The 18,680-nt window shown below is 45.3% G+C and overlaps 7 protein-coding genes across 7 annotated transcripts; 2 read left to right on the top strand and 5 right to left on the bottom strand.

Annotated features, from left to right (window-relative positions):
• Positions 1-57: 57 nt before the first annotated feature.
• On the bottom strand, positions 58-2,681 carry BDBG_16875 (uncharacterized protein; the record flags this gene model as incomplete). The annotated part of the gene is made up of 3 exons (XM_002625582.2): positions 58-644; positions 694-895; positions 1,688-2,681. The coding sequence occupies 3 exons, from the start codon at positions 2,679-2,681 to the stop codon at positions 458-460; spliced, it is 1,383 nt and encodes a 460-aa protein (XP_002625628.2). The 3' UTR covers positions 58-457.
• Positions 2,682-3,431: 750 nt separating this feature from the next.
• Positions 3,432-4,453, bottom strand: BDBG_03685 (serine/threonine protein kinase; the record flags this gene model as incomplete). The annotated part of the gene is made up of 3 exons (XM_031721350.1): positions 3,432-3,518; positions 3,586-3,791; positions 3,841-4,453. The coding sequence occupies 3 exons, from the start codon at positions 4,451-4,453 to the stop codon at positions 3,432-3,434; spliced, it is 906 nt and encodes a 301-aa protein (XP_031577877.1).
• A 324-nt stretch (positions 4,454-4,777) lies between these two features.
• BDBG_03684 (uncharacterized protein) lies at positions 4,778-7,172 on the top strand (the record flags this gene model as incomplete). Its single annotated transcript, XM_002625579.1, has 3 exons — positions 4,778-5,452; positions 5,541-6,765; positions 6,874-7,172. 3 exons carry the CDS (start codon positions 4,778-4,780, stop codon positions 7,170-7,172), a joined length of 2,199 nt encoding a protein of 732 aa, XP_002625625.1.
• Positions 7,173-7,450: 278 nt separating this feature from the next.
• BDBG_03683 (uncharacterized protein) lies at positions 7,451-8,045 on the bottom strand (the record flags this gene model as incomplete). The annotated part of the gene is made up of 3 exons (XM_002625578.2): positions 7,451-7,665; positions 7,804-7,966; positions 8,022-8,045. The coding sequence occupies 3 exons, from the start codon at positions 8,043-8,045 to the stop codon at positions 7,451-7,453; spliced, it is 402 nt and encodes a 133-aa protein (XP_002625624.1).
• Positions 8,046-8,553: 508 nt separating this feature from the next.
• On the bottom strand, positions 8,554-13,870 carry BDBG_16874 (uncharacterized protein; the record flags this gene model as incomplete). The annotated part of the gene is made up of 7 exons (XM_031724735.1): positions 8,554-9,140; positions 9,228-10,675; positions 11,207-11,905; positions 11,954-11,966; positions 12,015-12,725; positions 12,801-13,130; positions 13,189-13,870. The coding sequence occupies 7 exons, from the start codon at positions 13,868-13,870 to the stop codon at positions 8,554-8,556; spliced, it is 4,470 nt and encodes a 1,489-aa protein (XP_031577876.1).
• Positions 13,871-14,387: 517 nt separating this feature from the next.
• On the top strand, positions 14,388-15,263 carry BDBG_03680 (serine-threonine rich protein; the record flags this gene model as incomplete). Its single annotated transcript, XM_002625575.1, has 2 exons — positions 14,388-14,452; positions 14,498-15,263. The coding sequence occupies 2 exons, from the start codon at positions 14,388-14,390 to the stop codon at positions 15,261-15,263; spliced, it is 831 nt and encodes a 276-aa protein (XP_002625621.1).
• Positions 15,264-15,794: 531 nt separating this feature from the next.
• BDBG_03679 (uncharacterized protein) lies at positions 15,795-16,302 on the bottom strand (the record flags this gene model as incomplete). The annotated part of the gene is made up of 2 exons (XM_031721349.1): positions 15,795-15,972; positions 16,022-16,302. 2 exons carry the CDS (start codon positions 16,300-16,302, stop codon positions 15,795-15,797), a joined length of 459 nt encoding a protein of 152 aa, XP_031577875.1.
• Between the last annotated feature and the right edge of the window lie 2,378 nt (positions 16,303-18,680).

Below are 18,680 nucleotides of genomic sequence, written 5' to 3'. Positions count from 1 at the left end.
ATCCCAACACGTCGTCTGATGGAGATGAACCCGATAACGGTTTCACAAAATGAGTAAGCATGCTCTCGCCAGTAGTTGAACACACTGACTGTTGATAGGGTGCAGAAATTAAAGTGGTAGGTGTACAGAGACTCTCAAGAGAATAAGACTGATTGATCCTCAATAGCACCGTAAACCATCTTCAGAGAAGGATGGAGGTTGTTCAGACCAGAACTATTCTGATTACAGAGAAGCTATTGAGCATCATGGAAACCCCGTCATTTGCAGCTGTATTCTCCGAGAAGAAGAGCGCCGATGCCTTGATACATGTGTTACTCGCAACCTGGGAAAACTCAAGGTTTGAACACGGCTTGTCATTAAGTTTGCGAAAGCTAAGAATGCCTAGTCAGAGTCACCATCCTCTTCCGGCCACCCACAGCAGGTATTGACCCTTCAGCTCTGTTTTCATACCCAGTAACTAAGACCCCCTAATCCTCCTCAGCTTTTGAAATTTGTACACCAGAAGAAGCCCCCCGGCAATAGCAGCTGAAGAGCCAGTGACAACCACGGCGGCAATTGCGGTCGCGGACCAGTGCCCGTTTTTGGCTGTATATATACTAATCAATGTGGTGACAAGGCCCGCGGCAGAGTTTAGCAGGCTAGGTCTAGAATCCGTTAATGAGAGTTGCCTGTCTGAAGCTATCACTCACTTACATGAAAATCTGGTCAATAAGCCAGATATAATTTCCTCTCCAAATCCAGCCAAGCCAGGTAATACCGGGCCATCCGACAGCAAGAAGTAGGCAAGCAAGGGCTAACAGCCCTGGATTCTGGATGGATCTGAAATCCAATGTATTTGTCCCGGTTTTCGCAAGGTATTGCACAGCGCGTGATAAGGGGTGGTTGGTAAATGTGCCTGGGAGAATCAAATATCCGGCTAGCAACAACCAGTTTAAGATTTTAGCATAAAGAGTATATTTCCATGAGATATTGTCAGCCAACAATAACATTTCAACATAGGCTGTGTTGCTGTGAGTCCCCATTGTGTTGCTGTTTTAACTCCAAGCAGATGATGCGCTTGTCACCAATGTTATATATATATAGTTTCTGCACCATGATAATTATAATCCCATGGTCTGTGGAGGGATTAAACCACCAAGCTCTATGCCAAAATCCCACCTCCTATGAGGAGAAAATCTTCTGGAAATAGAAAACTTGACTACCAGGAGCGCTAACACAGTATAATGGCAAGCATTCTCTGTATAATATTGCCATGATTGTATAGAAACCTGTTGTGTGAAGTGGGCGAGTTGTTTCAGATACCTCTCAACTATGCATGTCACCAAGAATAGCCGCCCGGAGACACTCAAGGTAATGTTTGCATATTGGGTAGTAGACCATCCACCCACCCATCTATATACTGATTTATATGTTCAAGAGAACACACTTGTTTGATCACAGCGCCAAAATCGACATAAAATTTATTGTTAAAATTCTGTAAATGAGCTTTATCAAACAGTACTAAAGTCCCACTCAGCAATTTCGTCAAACAGAAAGCTAGACTCATAAAATGAAGTTGCGATAAGGCCGCAATCATGTGCAAAAAGTGCCACACACGAATATCCTAACCATGCTTGCCCGAGCAGTTTGCCATCTTTCGCCCAAATCTTTAAACAACCATCATCTCCCGTGGTGGCAAGGTATGTACCCATGAGATTAACACATGCTCGAGCAGATAGGTGGTCAAAAGAAGCAGTCTGTATGCCTGTGCAGTCAAAAACTTTGAATGTCACCTCCTTTCGGCTATGGGGGTATTGTCCCGGATATCTAACAACATATGCTCCATCCAGAAAGTCTGCGCACAGCTCGCCTTTGATCAAGCACTCTTGCCTGCATGAAAGAGGCTCCCCGGTGTCCAACAAATAAACATCATCCAAGCTGCAATCTGATACAATATCAAATCTCAAAACACAAAGGCCGAGTGGACAAAAACGTCGCGCATTCGGGACGATAAATTCGAACAAGCAACCAGGTTTATTGATGTCTTTCCATACTCGGACCGCGCCGTCAGTCGCACTTAGTGCGGCAACGCCGCCACGCTTGGGAAGCGCTGATATTTGGGTTGCTGTTGGATGCAATAGCTTGTGAAGAGGGCGCCTGAGGGAACTGTTCCATATGGATATCTCTCCATGCTGACGAGTGAACTGAATAAGCAAATCACTGTCTCTGTGAAAGATGCACCACTCCTCTGCGCTATTCATAGCAAAAACTTCCCCATTAAACGATCTTTCCGCGACCAACCGCCAGTCCGAAACACACCGAACGACAAGTTTCGGACCTGACACCCCAGTAAGTTCGTACCCAAAACATAGCTCTCCGCCACCAAAGAGGACCGGATACATAAGACGCGGCACTCTGTCGTGGCCTGTAACAGGGCCACAGACTGACATGAAATTTTCATCATACTGGAAGACGACATGTTTCCCATATGGACCCTCGCAGAATGTGCAATTATCTAGAGGATTGAATCTGGATGGCGTCCCAATGTCTCCCCTTAGTATCCTCCTGTGTGCATTCAAGCGTCGAAGAAGCCTGCCTTGTCCGCAGGCAGCTTTGAATGACCGATTTACACGTGGCAAGCTCAAAAGTGTACGGTCATCCATGAAGGTTGTTTCGGCAGAGCTTTGTTGATTCGGCATCATCGATTGATTGCGGTCCGGTGTCTCTGGCACCAGATTTTTCGGATAAAGGCAAATGCACAGGTTGCAGCAATCATAAGGTGCTCATTGGCTCCAAGTCATCCTGTTGCGCCACGCCACTTTTTGGTAACTAACAGAATCAGAAAATGATTATTAAAGTGACCAAACCGGGACTGAGGAAGGATTTACATCAGACCCTCGGATCAATAATTCTCCATGGCAGCTGTCGGGCGATTCTTAATGATGAACGCCGGATTATAATATCCACTACAGTTTAAGATTTTAGCATAGAGAGTATATATCCATGAAATATTGTCAGCCGGAAAACAACATTTCAACATAAGTAGCATTGTTAGGAGTCCCCATTGTGTTTTTGCTTCTATCCTGTCCCCAGGCTGGTGAGGGTTTCACTCCTATTATATCATTGCCATACCTACCATGGTAATTACAAACTCGTGGTCCGTGGCAGAATCAAACTATCAAACACTCAGCTTATATCTCACCAGTAGGCAGAGAAAAGAACTCTTCCCGAGAAATAGGACAGCCGAATGCACGTCTTGCGTCATATTTTTACAAAATATATATATTGAGAGTCACATAAAGCCAACGAGAAATAGAAAAAAGGAAAAAGACAGGGTTCTGGAACAAAATCAGAATCTGGCTGATAGGACGAATGGGAGAGACTAAGCAATACAAAAATATCCACCGGCCCTTGAAGATTTCCGTGGCTCGGCTTTGCCTCTTGATTAACAGCTATTCAAGAAGGACTTTGGAATTGCTGAAAATAGTCTCTCGCGCAATGCAGACGTATGGTTTGAGGCAGTTTGGGCCGGGGGACCGCTGGAGAAAATCGTGCTAGGTTTGTTAGCTGCCAGTGCATCCTCCAGATGGGAAGTCTTTCGTTTACCTGAAGCAGCTCTTTGGCGGATTTTGTCTGAGTATGGAGCTGAAATTCACGCAATACTGCGTCCCATTTCTCGTCCTTCAGGAGATCTCCCCTTCTCAATGCCGTATCTGGTTCGAGGCACTGGATGATTATTGCTCCCAGGGATCGTACATCGCCCTGCGACATGTCGCTACCCATTCTCTTTAACAAGCAACCTCCAATATCCGCTGATTGAATGGTTAGCATGATCCATAAAATATTGAGAGAACAGAATACCTATTTTTATATCCCCTTTTGCTGATAGAAGGATGCTGTCAGCAGTCAGGCTCCCATGTGCCATCTTTAGCTGCGTATGAAGGTAGGCCAATCCTTCAAGGACCTCCTTGCAAAAGGCGGCAACCTCGTAGTGCCGGAGGCCACGATGCGGCGCACCAAAAATTTGTGCCAGAGAAACATCCATCATCTCGTAGAACAAAAAGATACTGCCATTATCATAGAAGGCCTCGCGAAGGTCAACAATATTCTTTTGTGAGATGGGGATAATTCTTGAGAGCCATTCCTTGCTGTGAACCTTGATCTCTCGCAAAAGCATCTCTTCGAAACTGCCATCCTTTGCGTGTGCAATCATTCCTGGAATCCCTTCCTCCTTCTCGAGACACTTCTGGTATCGATCCCAGGGGTTCATCACTGCTTTACGAAGCTGGGCGACCGCGGCCACCGGCGTTGACCCCCTTGAGCTTTGTTCAGGGACTATAGGTATCATGCGACGGATCTTTGGCCTGCCATTGGACTCTACCCCGCGAAATACGCGTTTGAGGGAGTCTTGGTTGCTGGTTGCAAACACCGTATCACGGTGGCGAACCGGTTTGCTATTTGAAGTGCTATCCATTGTGGTAATATTGGCAGTAACACAGATATCAAGATCCTTGATAAAATAAAAGTACAGTGATGTGGAATCGCTGACCAGGCCATGTAAATAAATGAGAGAGGCCATGATATCTCAACTTCATGGCCCTGGGCCAATATCATGGTTCGTGGTGGCTGAGTCTCGCGTGGCGCCGCGACCTTGGCTTCTGGTCAATTACCCCTGAATTACATCTCTGGCACTGGCATGAAATGACCAGGGCTTTTTCTGAGGATTTCTTGATCTGTTTGACTAACAGTGCTCTGGCCGATCCCGCCACTATTTGTGAAAACCGGAGTTCCAGGACAAATGAACGAGGCCAGTGGGGAAGAAATCAGGGATTTTGAGCTCTCGAAAGAGAGAGAGAGTGCTTATATTGGCTGCGCGAAGATCTCTCTGGAGCATATTGATTTCCCCTACTCTGAGGTTGGCACACGCGATGTGACAAGTCGAAATGTCAGGCAGCTGCTAGCTGAATTCAAGCAGAATCGCTGCTCCCGCCTTGTACCTGACCACTGGATCCGAGCAATTATTCAGCCCGAACAGCTTCAAGAATTCCTACGCTACAATAATCTAACCTCCTTAAGCCGCCAGGGGCCAGTACCTCTGCGCTTGCGACCTGAATGGAAGGTTCCCTGCCTCGAAGGCCGTATCCGGGTGGCAGCTGCCTCTCAATGGCTGGAGGGGCCGGAAAACCGGTGGTGGGTAGTGAGTTTCCTTGATTCGACGCGGCTTTCAATTGACCAGCGGAGAATCATCCAAGAAAACCAAGAACGGTCCCAGGAACACTTAAGCGGAGAGATATATCGGAATGTTGGATACTACCAGCAGAAAGGAAATGAGCTGGCAGTCGGCGAGTGGATTGCCAGATGGCCCATAGGTATTCAACGTGATTTCAAACAACTGCGGGAAAGAAGCATCAATCTGCCCCTTCAAGAGGCCCTTGACCGACTGCAGCAATTCCCTGGCTTATGGTCAACATGGGTGAATCTACATCGATGCTCCCCATGCGTTGTCCCGAGGTTAGATGCCTTGGCGTCCATTACTGTTTCAGTAGCTAACCAATCCGCAGGAACTTGCATATTATATTGACCACATAATCTCTATATATGTTGAAATAACTGTCGGAAAATCGGAGATACTCGATGCCGGAACGGTTGAGCTTTTTCAGGGGCGCTCCCCATACTGGTCAAAGATTGATCGCGAATATGTTGAAGAAATATTTGCAGATGGATCAGCATTTCCGGAAGTGACATCACCAGCTGAACGAGATCAACTTCGACAACGAGTCCTCCAGGTCCAATGCATACTGCCATCTTTGCGCACCTTGCATGAGGATACAAAGTACCTTGAGCCGGTGATGAAACTCATGAGACGGCTGCTACCGGCGTCGTTCAAAGGCACTATCCAATCGGGCATGAGAAGGCAGTATACTCCCGCGGCAGATGATGGATCTCTGATACAGACTTCCGAATCTAGCTATCGCCGTGAGCACGGCCAGAGCCAGGCCTACGGGTTTTGGGCAGCATACCGACAGGTAGTGCTTGCCGGTATGCGCGACTTTTATGGCCTTGTGCCGAATTTCAAGCCTCACAAAATGCACAAGCTCAGTTCTGCCACTCGACAGCCGGATTCTAGGGTGCTCTGGGACCGGTTTAAGGGGGTGGCAAGGCCTGTAGGCTTCCGCTTTCCTCAGGCCCGGCAAGGCGGCACTCCACCCATCGTCGCCCACCACGCCAATATATCACGCCCGGCTCTGACTACCAACGATGCTAACGAGTGGTCTTTTCGCGACACCTGTGGAATGACGGATGGAGCATCCTTCTTCTCAGACCAGAAATATCTCTACCTTGACAACATATACTCTCATGTGCCTGATGAACCTCGTCAGCAGGTGACCTCCTTCTCTGTCAAGCGAGATTTTTTTCTTGCCTTCTTCCCACGTTTCACAGAGCCAACCGCCGTCCTTCCGCCGCCTCAGCCATCAGGTCAATCCCGAAGAGTGGCCGATGTGTTAGGAGACATCATTATGTCGGATGCTACTCCTGCTCCAGTTCAAGCCCGACCCATGGGTTCCAGCCAAGAACGGGCAGAGTCCATTGCTGCAGGAGATAACTCAGTCCTAGATGTTCCGCCTCTACCTATTAGTCAAGAGCAGGCAGATATTGCCATTCCAGATGTTTCCCCGCCGATTCCAAGGATCACTGTGACCCAGCCATCTCCGCAACCGGAGACACAACCGCCGGTAGAGCAAGATGACGGTGAACCGCGGATAGTCTTCCAAAACCCGTGGCTTTGTAAGTTCAAGCCCAACTTGCCACCAGGCCAATTGGTATCGGTTTTTCTTCATCAAACAGAGAGCAACCATTATACCGGAGTTGGATGTTATCTTGATTTGGTGACAGGCCTTGCAACCTGTGTACTCAAATCCCATGCCGGAGATTTCCCTACCACTATCTCCGCGGGTCATCGTTGGATGGCGGAGGTAAAGCAAACAGGTCTTGACAGACAGGATAGAAGACTCTCTCCTGTCAGCTTTATGCAGATTGGAAACATTCTGAGCCAAGGAAAGATTATAGTGAGTGGAGAGAGGACAGATCAATACAACACAAATCTGGATATTGTCCCGCCCAGTGGTCCTCTTTTCGCGACATATTTTCCCTTTCCCTCTGGAAATAGCTGGGACTTTGAGGATGAGCTTTAAGCGCAATTTGGACAAAGTTCAGTTTTTCTCGCTAAGATTTTGACATATGATCATTGGTGTCATCTCTTCAGGTTGTTAATCAACAAAAGATGGTCTCTTTTTTGATGAAAGAAGACAATGGTCAAATAAATCAAAGAAGTTTCCATTTGCCAAGACAGCAGTAGACACAGTATTTATTAATGCTAATGTAATCTTGCTTGTTTCCTATCTATAAAAATCAGTGGTCCATGGCCAGCGTGCAACCAGGCCCCACAGTTTCCTTCAACCTGAATTCAACCTCATCCACGAATTTCAGCATGGATTTCCGTGAAAAGAGAATCAACAGCTTTAATCTCCTCCACAATGTGATGCAAGTTGTTGTCACGAAGATCTTGTTGTTTCAGAGGATGGCTATCACGGGTGTCCATCATGTAGAGGTCATCCACATTGGCAAAGTCATCATGGCCAAGAGGAGTTGATGGTGTGAAGTCTATGTCGTTTGAACGAAGGAGACCTACCAACCAAACAAAGGATATTAGTCAACAACTCCAATTCTAGAGGAGGCGTAAGAAGCGTAGGAAGCGTGAGACGCAGGAGTAAACATAGGAGGCGTGACGTGTAGGAAGTGTAGGCAGGAGCGCATCAACAATACCTTCAAGGTAACAAATACGAGCAGCCTGGTGATCTCTGATGACACGGAACGAAGCCAGAAGATGAGAGGCAATGGCAAGGAGGTCTTTACTCCAGGCGAGAAGGGACCCGGCGCGTCCCAGGAGGAGATTGGCAGACCAACTGCTTGTGTACACTGAAGGAACCTAGCTAGACTATTTAGTTATTGAAGATCTTGAAAGGGCAGGGTATAGGACGTACATTTTCATTCATGATCGAGGCCATGGCAATCACGAAGGTAGGAGGCGTAGGCGTAGGCGTAGGGAAGCGTGAGAAGCAGGAGCAAAACTAGGAGGCGTGGGAGCGTAGGTAGGACGTGTAAGAAGCGTAGGAAGGACATGTCCGGGAGCGTGAGAAGTTGGAGCAAAAATAGGACGTGTAGGACGTGTAGGACGTGTAGGATGTGTATGAAGCGTGTTGAAACAGTATAGGAATTGGAATTGGCCAGGGCGTGATCTTCACCAGAAGAACAACTGCAAACAGTACCTATCATTTAAGCAAAAGGTTTTATAGCCAATTTGGGAATCTGATACTGAAAACCTTCGTGCTATACCACCGAAATAAGAACTAGAAATATTTCCCTAAACAAGCCATTATCTGCATTCTCCATCTGAGGTGACTGCCTGCTCGGAAGCAGTTTCCTAAGAGTTCAGACTGCTGAGAATATCATCTTTTATCAAGATTTGTACTTATAAAAACACAAAGAAAGAGAAGTAGAAACATCTTTAAACCTTCAACCTAGCGAAGCCACCCCTGAAAGGAGGCGGCGTCGTTTTGTCTGATTAGGCAATTCTTTCAAGGATTTAATTCGCTTTCCTGTCGGCCTGCAGTCCGCATTAGACTTGTGGAAGTCAATGACCAGGACCCAGCGGAGCTCAGGATTCCATAGCAAATTCCCACGCCTTAAATCATTATGCATGACACCCAGCTTCCGGATTTGCCTTGTTGACTGGTGAATCTCATGGCGGATCTCATGGGTGAGCGTCGGGCTTTTCTCAGCTCTTTCTAGGCTTTCTCCTCCCCAACCCATCAGAAGCATGTGGCGGATCTCTCCAGCACCGTGCAGAAAATATACCAATCTTAGGTCAATTGCCCTGAGAAAGACGGGAATGGCGATGCCTTGTAGGCTCCGGAGAATCTGATATACTTCCACTTCGCGTGAGACCTCCTTCCAAAGCCAGGATGTAGTCCCCTTTCCCACAACAGTATAGCCGTATGTGGCGCAAGTGATCTTGAATGGCGCACCGTACGACCCACAATCCCCGAAAGGTGTGCAATTATGATCAAGATCGTGATCAAGCTGCTGCTTCAGCAGCCGGACTAGGTTTCGGGCATCAATATGATGTTGATCGCTGTTTCCTCCTTGCTGGTGGAGCCGAACATTGGGGCAACCTCAATCCAATCTACCTTTTTCTTCATGCAGACCCAATAGACATTGCTGTGTACAGTAATCTATCGGTTGCGGGCATGCATCGCCCGCGGGCTTAGAACTTCTTGTTGGGCGCACGGCTGAAGGTTGATTGACTGGGGAAGACATCACTTGACTGAAGCCTTGTTTCTGACTTTGCGCTGCGGGTCCGGAATCGGAATCGGAAGAATTCACGGGGCCATGTGGAAGAGTGGAGTCCATGGGCATGCAGTCGGCTTGTGAGCGTGTAGGTCGGCGCTGCTCTGGAGGAGGCTGTAAAGGAGATGATGGCAGATACTCGGAAACCGTATGCTCTGAACTTGTATATTCCGAGTCTGGAGGGGCCTGTTCCAGCTCCTCATTGGGGATTTGTGAACGCGCATGATCAAAACTCGTTTCCCATAGATGTAGTTGGGACCTTGCATCATTTCGCCAGCTTTGGTCATGGGTCTGGGCAAGAAAACTCATCAGACAGAGACACAACACTCTGGCAATAGCTGTTTTTGGCTGGTTGAAGGCCCCAGGATTCTCTGAATGCACATCCATGTTTGATTCACACAGATAGTAATAAAGCGTACTAGAATTGTCATACAGAACGCGAAGGAGGACCAGGGCAAATCCAGTAGTTATATAGGAGTATTTCAATCCTTCTTGGATCATAATGTGGTACTCCTGGGCCAATGCTGACCCAGTCAGCTGTTCTGCGTTGTACCTCAGCTTCTCATTTTGGTCAGTGGGTATCGTGGGCCGTTGAACAACTTCTTTCCAGAATTCCATCAGTCGAAGGCCTGTCCGAAGATTCTCAGCCGAGAGTTTGTGCGGTGGCTTGTATTCAACGGTGGTAAGTAGGCTTTTTGCGGTGCCATTGACTTGATGAATACAAAACTGATCGGCTTGGAGTCTCTGTGAACTAGATTCATCAACCACGGCAGTGTCATCCTCTGGCCCATCGAGAGTATTCGCATGGTTGTCAAACACAACCCCATCACCAAGGTGAAATCTGTTCTGGGCGTCGGGTATGATACAAAGCTCTGCAATGATATCACAGATGTGGTCTTCAACCGCGAATCTCTCATAGCTCTCCAGATCCTTTTCACTTTGTAGCCGCCGACGGCCAAACCATCGACCAAGACCGTGTAGCTCAAGGGGAGGTGTGAAGAGTCGAGGTGCATCACCTCCGGTTGGTTGGAGGTAACTGCAGACAGCATTGAAGATTTCTTGCTGTTGCACTGAACAATCCAACCACGGACAAAGATTTGTTGGGCAGTATTTCCCAGTGGGCAATGGTATTCTTTCTTTTGTGGAGCGGGAAGGTGTCCCAGCCACTAAAGGCTGCGACAAGCAGTCATGGCACACTTCAAGAAACTTCTTGAAGGTCGTCTGTTGGTTGCATGTTATTTCCAGCCTCTCTCGATCTTCTGCCTGTCTTCGTAACTCTGCTTCCTGTCTTTGGTCCTTCTCTGCTTGTTTTCAGTCCTTCTCTGCTTGTTTTCGGTCCTTCTCTGCTTGTCGTCGTAACTCTGCTTCCTGATGGAAGAGGGCCTTGTAATCCGGTGAGCTGTTGTCACTCATTGCAGTGGTAATAAGATGGTTTAGAGGGGGCAGTGGTTCATGGAAGCCTTGAGCTGGTGAGGGGAGTTTACAGGCACGGTTGATGGAGCTAGGAAGATCATTTCTCCGCAAAGCTGGTGGAGCCAACCACCAAGACACAAGGGGGGCAAAACAAAAGAAAAGAGTATCTCTTGTGATGGAAATTGGTTCGAAACTTCTATATTGCTAGCTATCTAACCTGTCTAATTGTGAGCATTAGTCTATACTCTAAACATGTTTATACCTAGCGGACTGTAGGTTTGAACCGTTTCGGGACTGGATGTTTCACGAAGTTTCTCCACTGCTTTGGCGGGTTCGGCGGGTTTGGCGGACGGGTGGGGGATGATCCTCCCAGTACTCCTCTCTGCTATCGTGAGACATTTCATACAAATCTTCTAGTGCCTCCTCAACAGATGTTGCATCCGACCCCTCAGGGGCGATAGCCTCCGCAAGCATTGTCTCAGCAACACGTGCACCGAGACATAATTTCAAGTTTGAGCGCGAGCCAACGATTTCCGTATAGTTCCCATCCAAATGGTGATAGAACCCGCAAACAACATTCGGCAATCTCTTGTTGTAGGGATTCCAACTACCAAGTGCGACCCAAGCCACACCATGTTCCCCCATCTCTGAAACCCGTTTCCCCAGCTCCTTCCACCCGCTGGATTGAAAGCCTCCAACCTCGTGGCACTGCAATGCTCCATCGATGACCGCGCGCCCCCCAGCCTCAGATTGAGTAAGAAGTTTACGTCCGCCATTGTCAGTTTCAACAACAACACGGCCACCGATTCCGTATATCTCTGCATGGGTGATTTTCTCGCCTGCTGCTGTGTACCCTGGACGGATGCATCTGGCAACCCGTCGAGCAGGCACTGAAACATGCCGCCGTCTCGCCGAGCCGCTTGTACTGGTGTCTTGTGGCGGGGAACTGTTTTGTGAAGGCGAAGGGCTGTTTCGTGGATTTGAAGCACTATTTGATGGAGGTGAAGGGCTGTTTTGTGGAGTTGAAGCACTATTCGATGGAGGTGAACCTTGCGTGGATGGTGGAGTTGGAGGGGCGCCAGGTTCATAGAGCTTCTGGCTCCGGCTGAATTTATATCAGCAGTATTTCACCAGAGGAGAGAGGTTTACTTACCAATTCACACACACTGCTTGAAGCACAGAAAGTCCTTGTGTACTTGCTCAAAAACTCATACAATCCCAGTGGCATTGGATAGCACATCCGCGGCATTGACAAAGCCTGCCACTTGGAGCTTGTTTGCATATAGGGCAATTTGAGAAGGCAGAACCCCCCAAGCCAGCAGTGCTGGGGTTTGGAGTTGATGGTTGTTCTGATAATGAGGTCATTGTCCCAGATTGTTGGGGGGTTAATAGCTCCGTGCCTTGAGCAGAAGTTCCCTGTGGTATATTCAAAGTCCCGGGTCCTTGGGGAGCCGTCTCAGGTGTTCTGTGGCCTTGAGGGGGAGGATTGCCACCAGGAGGCGAAGGATTCTTGTTTGGTTGCTGCTGAAATGGCACTTCAGGATAATTAGGGCACCAGTATGGTGGCAGCCCATTGGACTCCAGCCAATTTGACTGAATTTTCCCGAGGCTCTCAAAAGTACCACGGTCACCTTGCGTGTATGCAGTGAATAGCCTAACATATATCATTTCAATGACTTCGGGATTCAGTCCATGAGCATAGAGAAGCTGTTTCTTCTCCATATTCAATTTCTGAATTTCAGGCCATGTCTTATAGCAATTGGTCCGTAGTTCTTCCAGGGCCGCTTTGACATTTCCACCTTGAAGATAAGCAGTCCAAAGATTCTGAGCAGCTGGCGTGATATGATCCCAGAGTGGTAACCAATACTTGTCGATGTCGTCCTCGGCATATGTGAATAATTCTTGCGGAGGGAGCTTTGACCAGCCTAAAGAATATTGACTGCCGAGGTGTATCTCCAAATTGTCTGTAGACCCTCCCCGCTTCATATAGTCTCATAGACTTGATATGGACAAGACATCGATTGTTCCCAGTTTCGGGGACAAGCCTCTTTCAGAGTTCCATTCCATCAGGTCTCTGTTAATTCTGTCGATAGCCCCCAGGTGTGCAACAACCTGTGCGCTTGGCTTTTCTTTATCGAATACACCAGATATGATTATTTCACCACACTGATGTGCAGCAAAAAGTTTTTTTAAGTGAGCAGTTGCACTCACATGTGCATCTCGAGGTTTTTTCACCAATGGCTCTTTCAGTTCATCTAAACGCACCCTTTCAAGCGCATTTGCGACACCCGCAACAGTTTGTATGAGATTTGCTTTGATGGTCGCCAACTCTGATCATCATATGTTAGTAAAGATTTGCATGGTGATAGGATGATAGGGGAACCTTACTCTCTCTAGCTCTTGCAACAACCTTAGCTTCTGCTTCATGGGAGCAGGCGGGAATTTCCAATATCATCTCAAGTTTCTTGATGCTACAGGCCGCCATTTCATGTGTCGCGTCTTGAGGGAGCTCAAGAAGTGCATACACATTATTCTCTTCAGCGCGGAATATGCAGTTAGCAATGTGAATTCGGTCAAAGTAGGAAATGTTCAATTCTGGAAAGAAATCCTTGTTCAGAACTTCTGTACGACCAAGTGATTCATACAGAGCTTCAACTTTTTGAACATATTGCTTCTTTGCCACTTTCTGTTCCTTGGTTAGTGAGTCATTCTTGTCAATTTCCTCCTCAGCCATCATCTTGTCGAGCATATCATCATTCCACACTAGTTCCTGCTCTGAGCTCGTACCCGGGCCCCCGGGGGTTCCAGGGGCTTCGCTCTGGTTGGCATTGTTGGAAGCTGCAGGATCAGAAGTTGGTGGTGCAGGTTTTTGTGACAAGGATGAATTGGCGACAGTAGAATTTGCCTGACGAGCCTCCGGTGCCTTGGTAAATTCATGAGGAGGGAATGAGTTCTCTGGGCTGACTGATCTCTCAGTCAGAGGAGAGAGTGGAGGTGAGGTGACTGTTCTTGAGTTAACAGGGTCGGGTTCGATTGCAGGAGCCTTTCCCTTGGATAAATTTGAAGGCATGGTTCTGTGCTTCTCGTGAAGAGATGATAGTTTCGACCAGCGAAATATGTCAACAAGTTTGAGGTAAAAAGATGCTTAGATTTAAATTTGAGCAATGCAGTTTGGATAATAACAGGCAGGATCAGATCAACTGAACAATTGATTGCAGATGATAAAGAGGCTATTGACCATGGTGCCCTGACATCTATTTATACTAAAATGGGGCCACAAATTCTGTGATGATGCCATGATAATAAGTCATGGCCGACCACCATGTTTCATTACATTCAATAAATCATGGCCAGTGGCCACGAATGCCATCAATAGTGCAAATTACCCACAGACCAGAAATCATGGTCTATGGAAATCATACCATGACTATCATGGTCTATGGAAACCATGGCTAAGAATGAATCTGTAATGATGGTCTTGCAACATGCTTCCACCTATAAATAGTTCTTGATCACTGAAGTCTGTCCTGTAACAATTGGAAAATCAAAAGTTAGGCTGCAGCATTGATCTGGGAATGATTGAAATCATGACACTACCAAAACCTCTCATCCTTCTACTCCTGGCGGTTCAGAGTATCGCGGTGGAGGTAGAGTATGTTGTCCACATCCGAAGTTGCAACTGCCGGCTAACATGCAGTAGCATTAAGCAAAGCATATCTGTTGATGGGCTGGCACCTATTCAGCAGACTGTTCATCGGGTGAAGGTGGGCGGTGATGGCGGAAATACCTTTGAGCCCAATCGGCTCAATGCCAACCTGGGAGACCAAATGATTTTCAAGTTCCTCCATCGAAACCACACATTGACACAGTCCAGTCTTCGGCATCCATGCACTTCGCAGCACCAGCTAGATACTGGGTTCACTCAGTTCAATCCGACAGGCCGTACAGGTACGATGGTGTCCTTCACTGTCAATTCTCTTGATCCACAGTGGTTTTTTTGCAGGCAAACAGACCCCGAATCCCACTGCCATGCGGGTATGGTATTTGCGCTTAATCCTGGAGACCAGATGGACGAATTTCTAAGGAATGCGAAGCGAGAAAGCGACCACGCGGCAGTCAGCACCATCACCAGGGAGGTCACAATTACTGTGACTAGCTCAACTCCAGCTACCATTAGAATACCCATGGGCGTCGAAAGCGGCCTCGGTGCGAGTTTAGTGACGGGTACGATGCCACAGCCAAGCGGATCAGGCTGTCAGGGGGCTTCCATGGGTCTTTACAGAAGCTCTGTGCAAGGAACTGGTTTGCTGGTAACAGGCAGAACATGGCGGCCAACAGCAACAATTGGTTCAATGCCTTGTTCTCTCACTCCTATGCCATATACATCGGGCAGCAGCCCGGTTGTTACTGCAGGTCTGATGTATCTGGCTTCTGCTATTATTGCTGCGGTAGTTCTGCTTTGAGGCAAGGCCAGGGAAAGGGATGGTGTGCAGTTTTGTCTGGTAGTTCGCTACATCCCTAAATTTGTCAGTTAAAATGTTAGTACTAGTGTGATTGAAGTGCTGGTCATGGAAAAATCCACCTAAAATATGTTCTGATACTGTTGGTGGGATCAGCAAAAGAGTCAAAAGATTGTGTCTGTCAAGCATTCAGCCTTTTTTGGAAGAAAAGATGACATTGGCTGCACAACTGTATCTTCATTGATGGAGAAACTTGTGTTGTTGTTGAATTAAGCTAGCTAATTTAGGTTATGTCTTGCAATCTCAACTCCGGCTCCCCGCATGTCATCAAGGTCATGTGACATCTCTAATCTGAACCACCACAAGGCAGACTCAATTTGTGTTTGGTGCAAAGATCCCCCAAGCACCTCAGCCCTTTCTGAGCTTCTACAAGTTTTGTTTGTAAAGGATTGGAAAGGGGTAAGTCTAGTGGGCTTTGTTTCAGGCTTAACTACTGGCTGTCTGAGGCAATATTGCCTTGACTACATTGCCAACCTAATGAGTTTCTTTCTGGACATCTCCCATGTGGTTCAGACAGCGGTTGTTCTCTCTGGGGCCCAGAATCCTTCTGACTTCACGCGCGGCTGGAACTCCAATTCCTGAAACACTATTCGGTCTTTCTGCTGAAGAGCAAAGCTGCGGACTTTGTCTCGAATTGCGGGACTGGCTGATGCTAGAATCACAGTCAGAGTGGCGCGGACTAGGTGCAATGCATTTCTTACCTGTTACAAATATCTTCCCCGGCCATCTTTCCAACTCCCGTGCAAGGACGTCTTTTGTGGACGCTCTTCCACGGTTCACTGTACCGCGAGTTCCCCTGCTGAGTCCACAGTTGGCCACGCATCAAAAAGTCCTCTGGCAGATGGCGGTAGCCACCACTCTCACCACTTTCTGACACAGGGAAATTGTCATTTTTCAGCCTGAGTTCATTTACCCCTTGCCAATTCAGTGTGTTGAGGAAAGTAGCCAGGGCTTGCCAGGGAACCTCTGACTGAATAAGCATCATGGACTCAGGGATCAAAGCCAGGCTTCAGAGAAACGCCAGGGATACATGAACATGGGGGAGTATGTTCTTATCTCCAATGTGCTTGAGGATGAAGGAGAGGACATGAAAGGCAAAGCAAGAGGCATAGAAAAGAGCTTCAGTAAGACAGCACTAGGGTCAGAGAGGGAAAGTGTCAGGAAAAAGAGGTTATACACTACTGAACGCCACCAACATCGTATTACTACTATATTTCTCATCATCATCAGCTTACTACAATGCTTGTCTAATACTCACTTATACTAGCTCTCTTGGCTCGCACATATATTTTACTATAAATAGCTCTATCTTTTGTATGAAATAGATATATTAGATAGTGCACAGATAATAGAACAAGCAGATCTTGATACACATAAGATTTATATATCTTCAACATATTCATTCATGACATTCATTCTGACAGTTATGAGCCCGGTAAGTAGCATCTGAAGAGAAGTGTGATACACTGATCTCAATTCTCATTCAAAATGATAACTATCATTTGAACTGAGACAATTGATCATCAATTTCAATTCTCATTCAAACTGATAACTATTATTCAAACTGAGACAATAGATTCTCACTTATATACATTTTAATATACTCAACTGTTATACACTCTGAATTCTGATCATATTCTTAAATACTTGAACTGATTCCTCAGTTCATTCAATATAACTGATATAACAGATAAAACAATATCTAATACAACTGTACACCTTAGTGTTTCTGAAGATTGAAAACTTTGATACAAGTATATACTAGAATATGTAAAGAACAAGAAGATATCAGACTTTATTAATCTTAACAAATCTGATATCTTCTCTGAACTAGAAGAACCTCTGAAACCTGAGTATTCAGAAGAAGTCACTGTGAAGATTAAAATAGTATATAATATCAAGATCACTGCATGAAAAATCAAATATATGAAATATAAGAAATTGAATGAAGAAATGATAAAGATACAAGATATTATATAAAGAACAGTGAATGCTACAGAACTATAATATATATACAGTAAGAATAATAATATGAAGAAGATTATCTATTTATTAAGAGATCATCTCTCACTCATGACTGCAGACTATTAAGGTAATATAAGAATCTGATATCATAATCTCTGTAAAGCACTGAAAAACATAGATATAGAGAAGTGATTAAACAACTGATCTCTTATTGAAGATAATATCAAAGAGACAGATATAGCTGAACAGTTCAACTTGAAGAAAGATTTCTTAAATATGAATCTAGCTATTGATACAGATTATATATAAGTATGAGCTAAGAATATTCAATATGATAAAGATGTTATATCTTTGATAGAGTTAGTTAAGAACTTTAAGAAAAGATATAGAGAAATGAGTATTCTCAAAGAAGATAAACCTATGAACTTCACTACTTTTAATAAAAGATCTCAGTAATTATTATCAGTAACATTCAGAAACTGCATCTACAGAGCCTGTTATCAATATACTCAGTGCTACTATCTCAATTTATCAAGAAAGTCATCTGAATAAAAGAAAAATGAGAAGAAGAGAACTCAGATTAATCAAGCTCTTAAAAATCAAGAATTGAAGAGATATGTTAATCATATAATATCTAGAGATTCATTCATGAATATGAATATAGTAGATGTCAATGAAGCAGTTCTAGAAGAAATGATTCTGAAGTAATCAGATTATCAATCTATTAATTAACAGATTTGAAAAATATCAATGAACTCTTTAAATTCTCACTTCTATCTCTGAAACTTCTGAATCTTTGATACTGATGCAGAACAGCATATATATAATAATTAAACATATTTTCTATTCTTTACACCTGTGAACAAGAATGCGGAAGTCTATACAGATGATTTCAGTACTAAAGTTAAAGATTATGAAACTGTTAGAACAATTATGATAAATGAAGCAGATAAGCAGTTCAATATCAACCTCATTAACACAGCTTACATTCTGAATTTTCATATAGAAGGCATCTATTATAATGAAAAAGACTTCAGATTGTGAAAACATGCAGATAATACAATCTTTACATATATTAAAGTATTTAAGAAGTTGCTAGTTACAGAATATAGTGAAATAGCTGTTTTCTTAACTATCTTAGAAAAATTTACTACTGAAGTTACTGCAGCTATTACATCACACACTTCTAATATTACTATATCTGAAAAAATGATATCTTTAAATTCTTCAACTTCTACAAATTCTTCTTCTAATCTGTTATTATACACTTCAACAAATCATTCGTTCAATCTGTCAATACATATAAAATCTTCTCAAAAATCTAAGATCTCTATAGCTACTCAGTCTACATAACATAAGAGATTAGAACATTCATCAAAAATCATCATTTAAAAG

The sequence above is a fragment of the Blastomyces gilchristii genome (assembly GCF_000003855.2).
Source record: "Blastomyces gilchristii SLH14081 genomic scaffold supercont1.6, whole genome shotgun sequence".
Classification (NCBI taxonomy): Eukaryota; Fungi; Ascomycota; class Eurotiomycetes; order Onygenales; family Ajellomycetaceae; genus Blastomyces; species Blastomyces gilchristii.
This window is presented reverse-complemented; position numbering and strand designations above follow the sequence as displayed.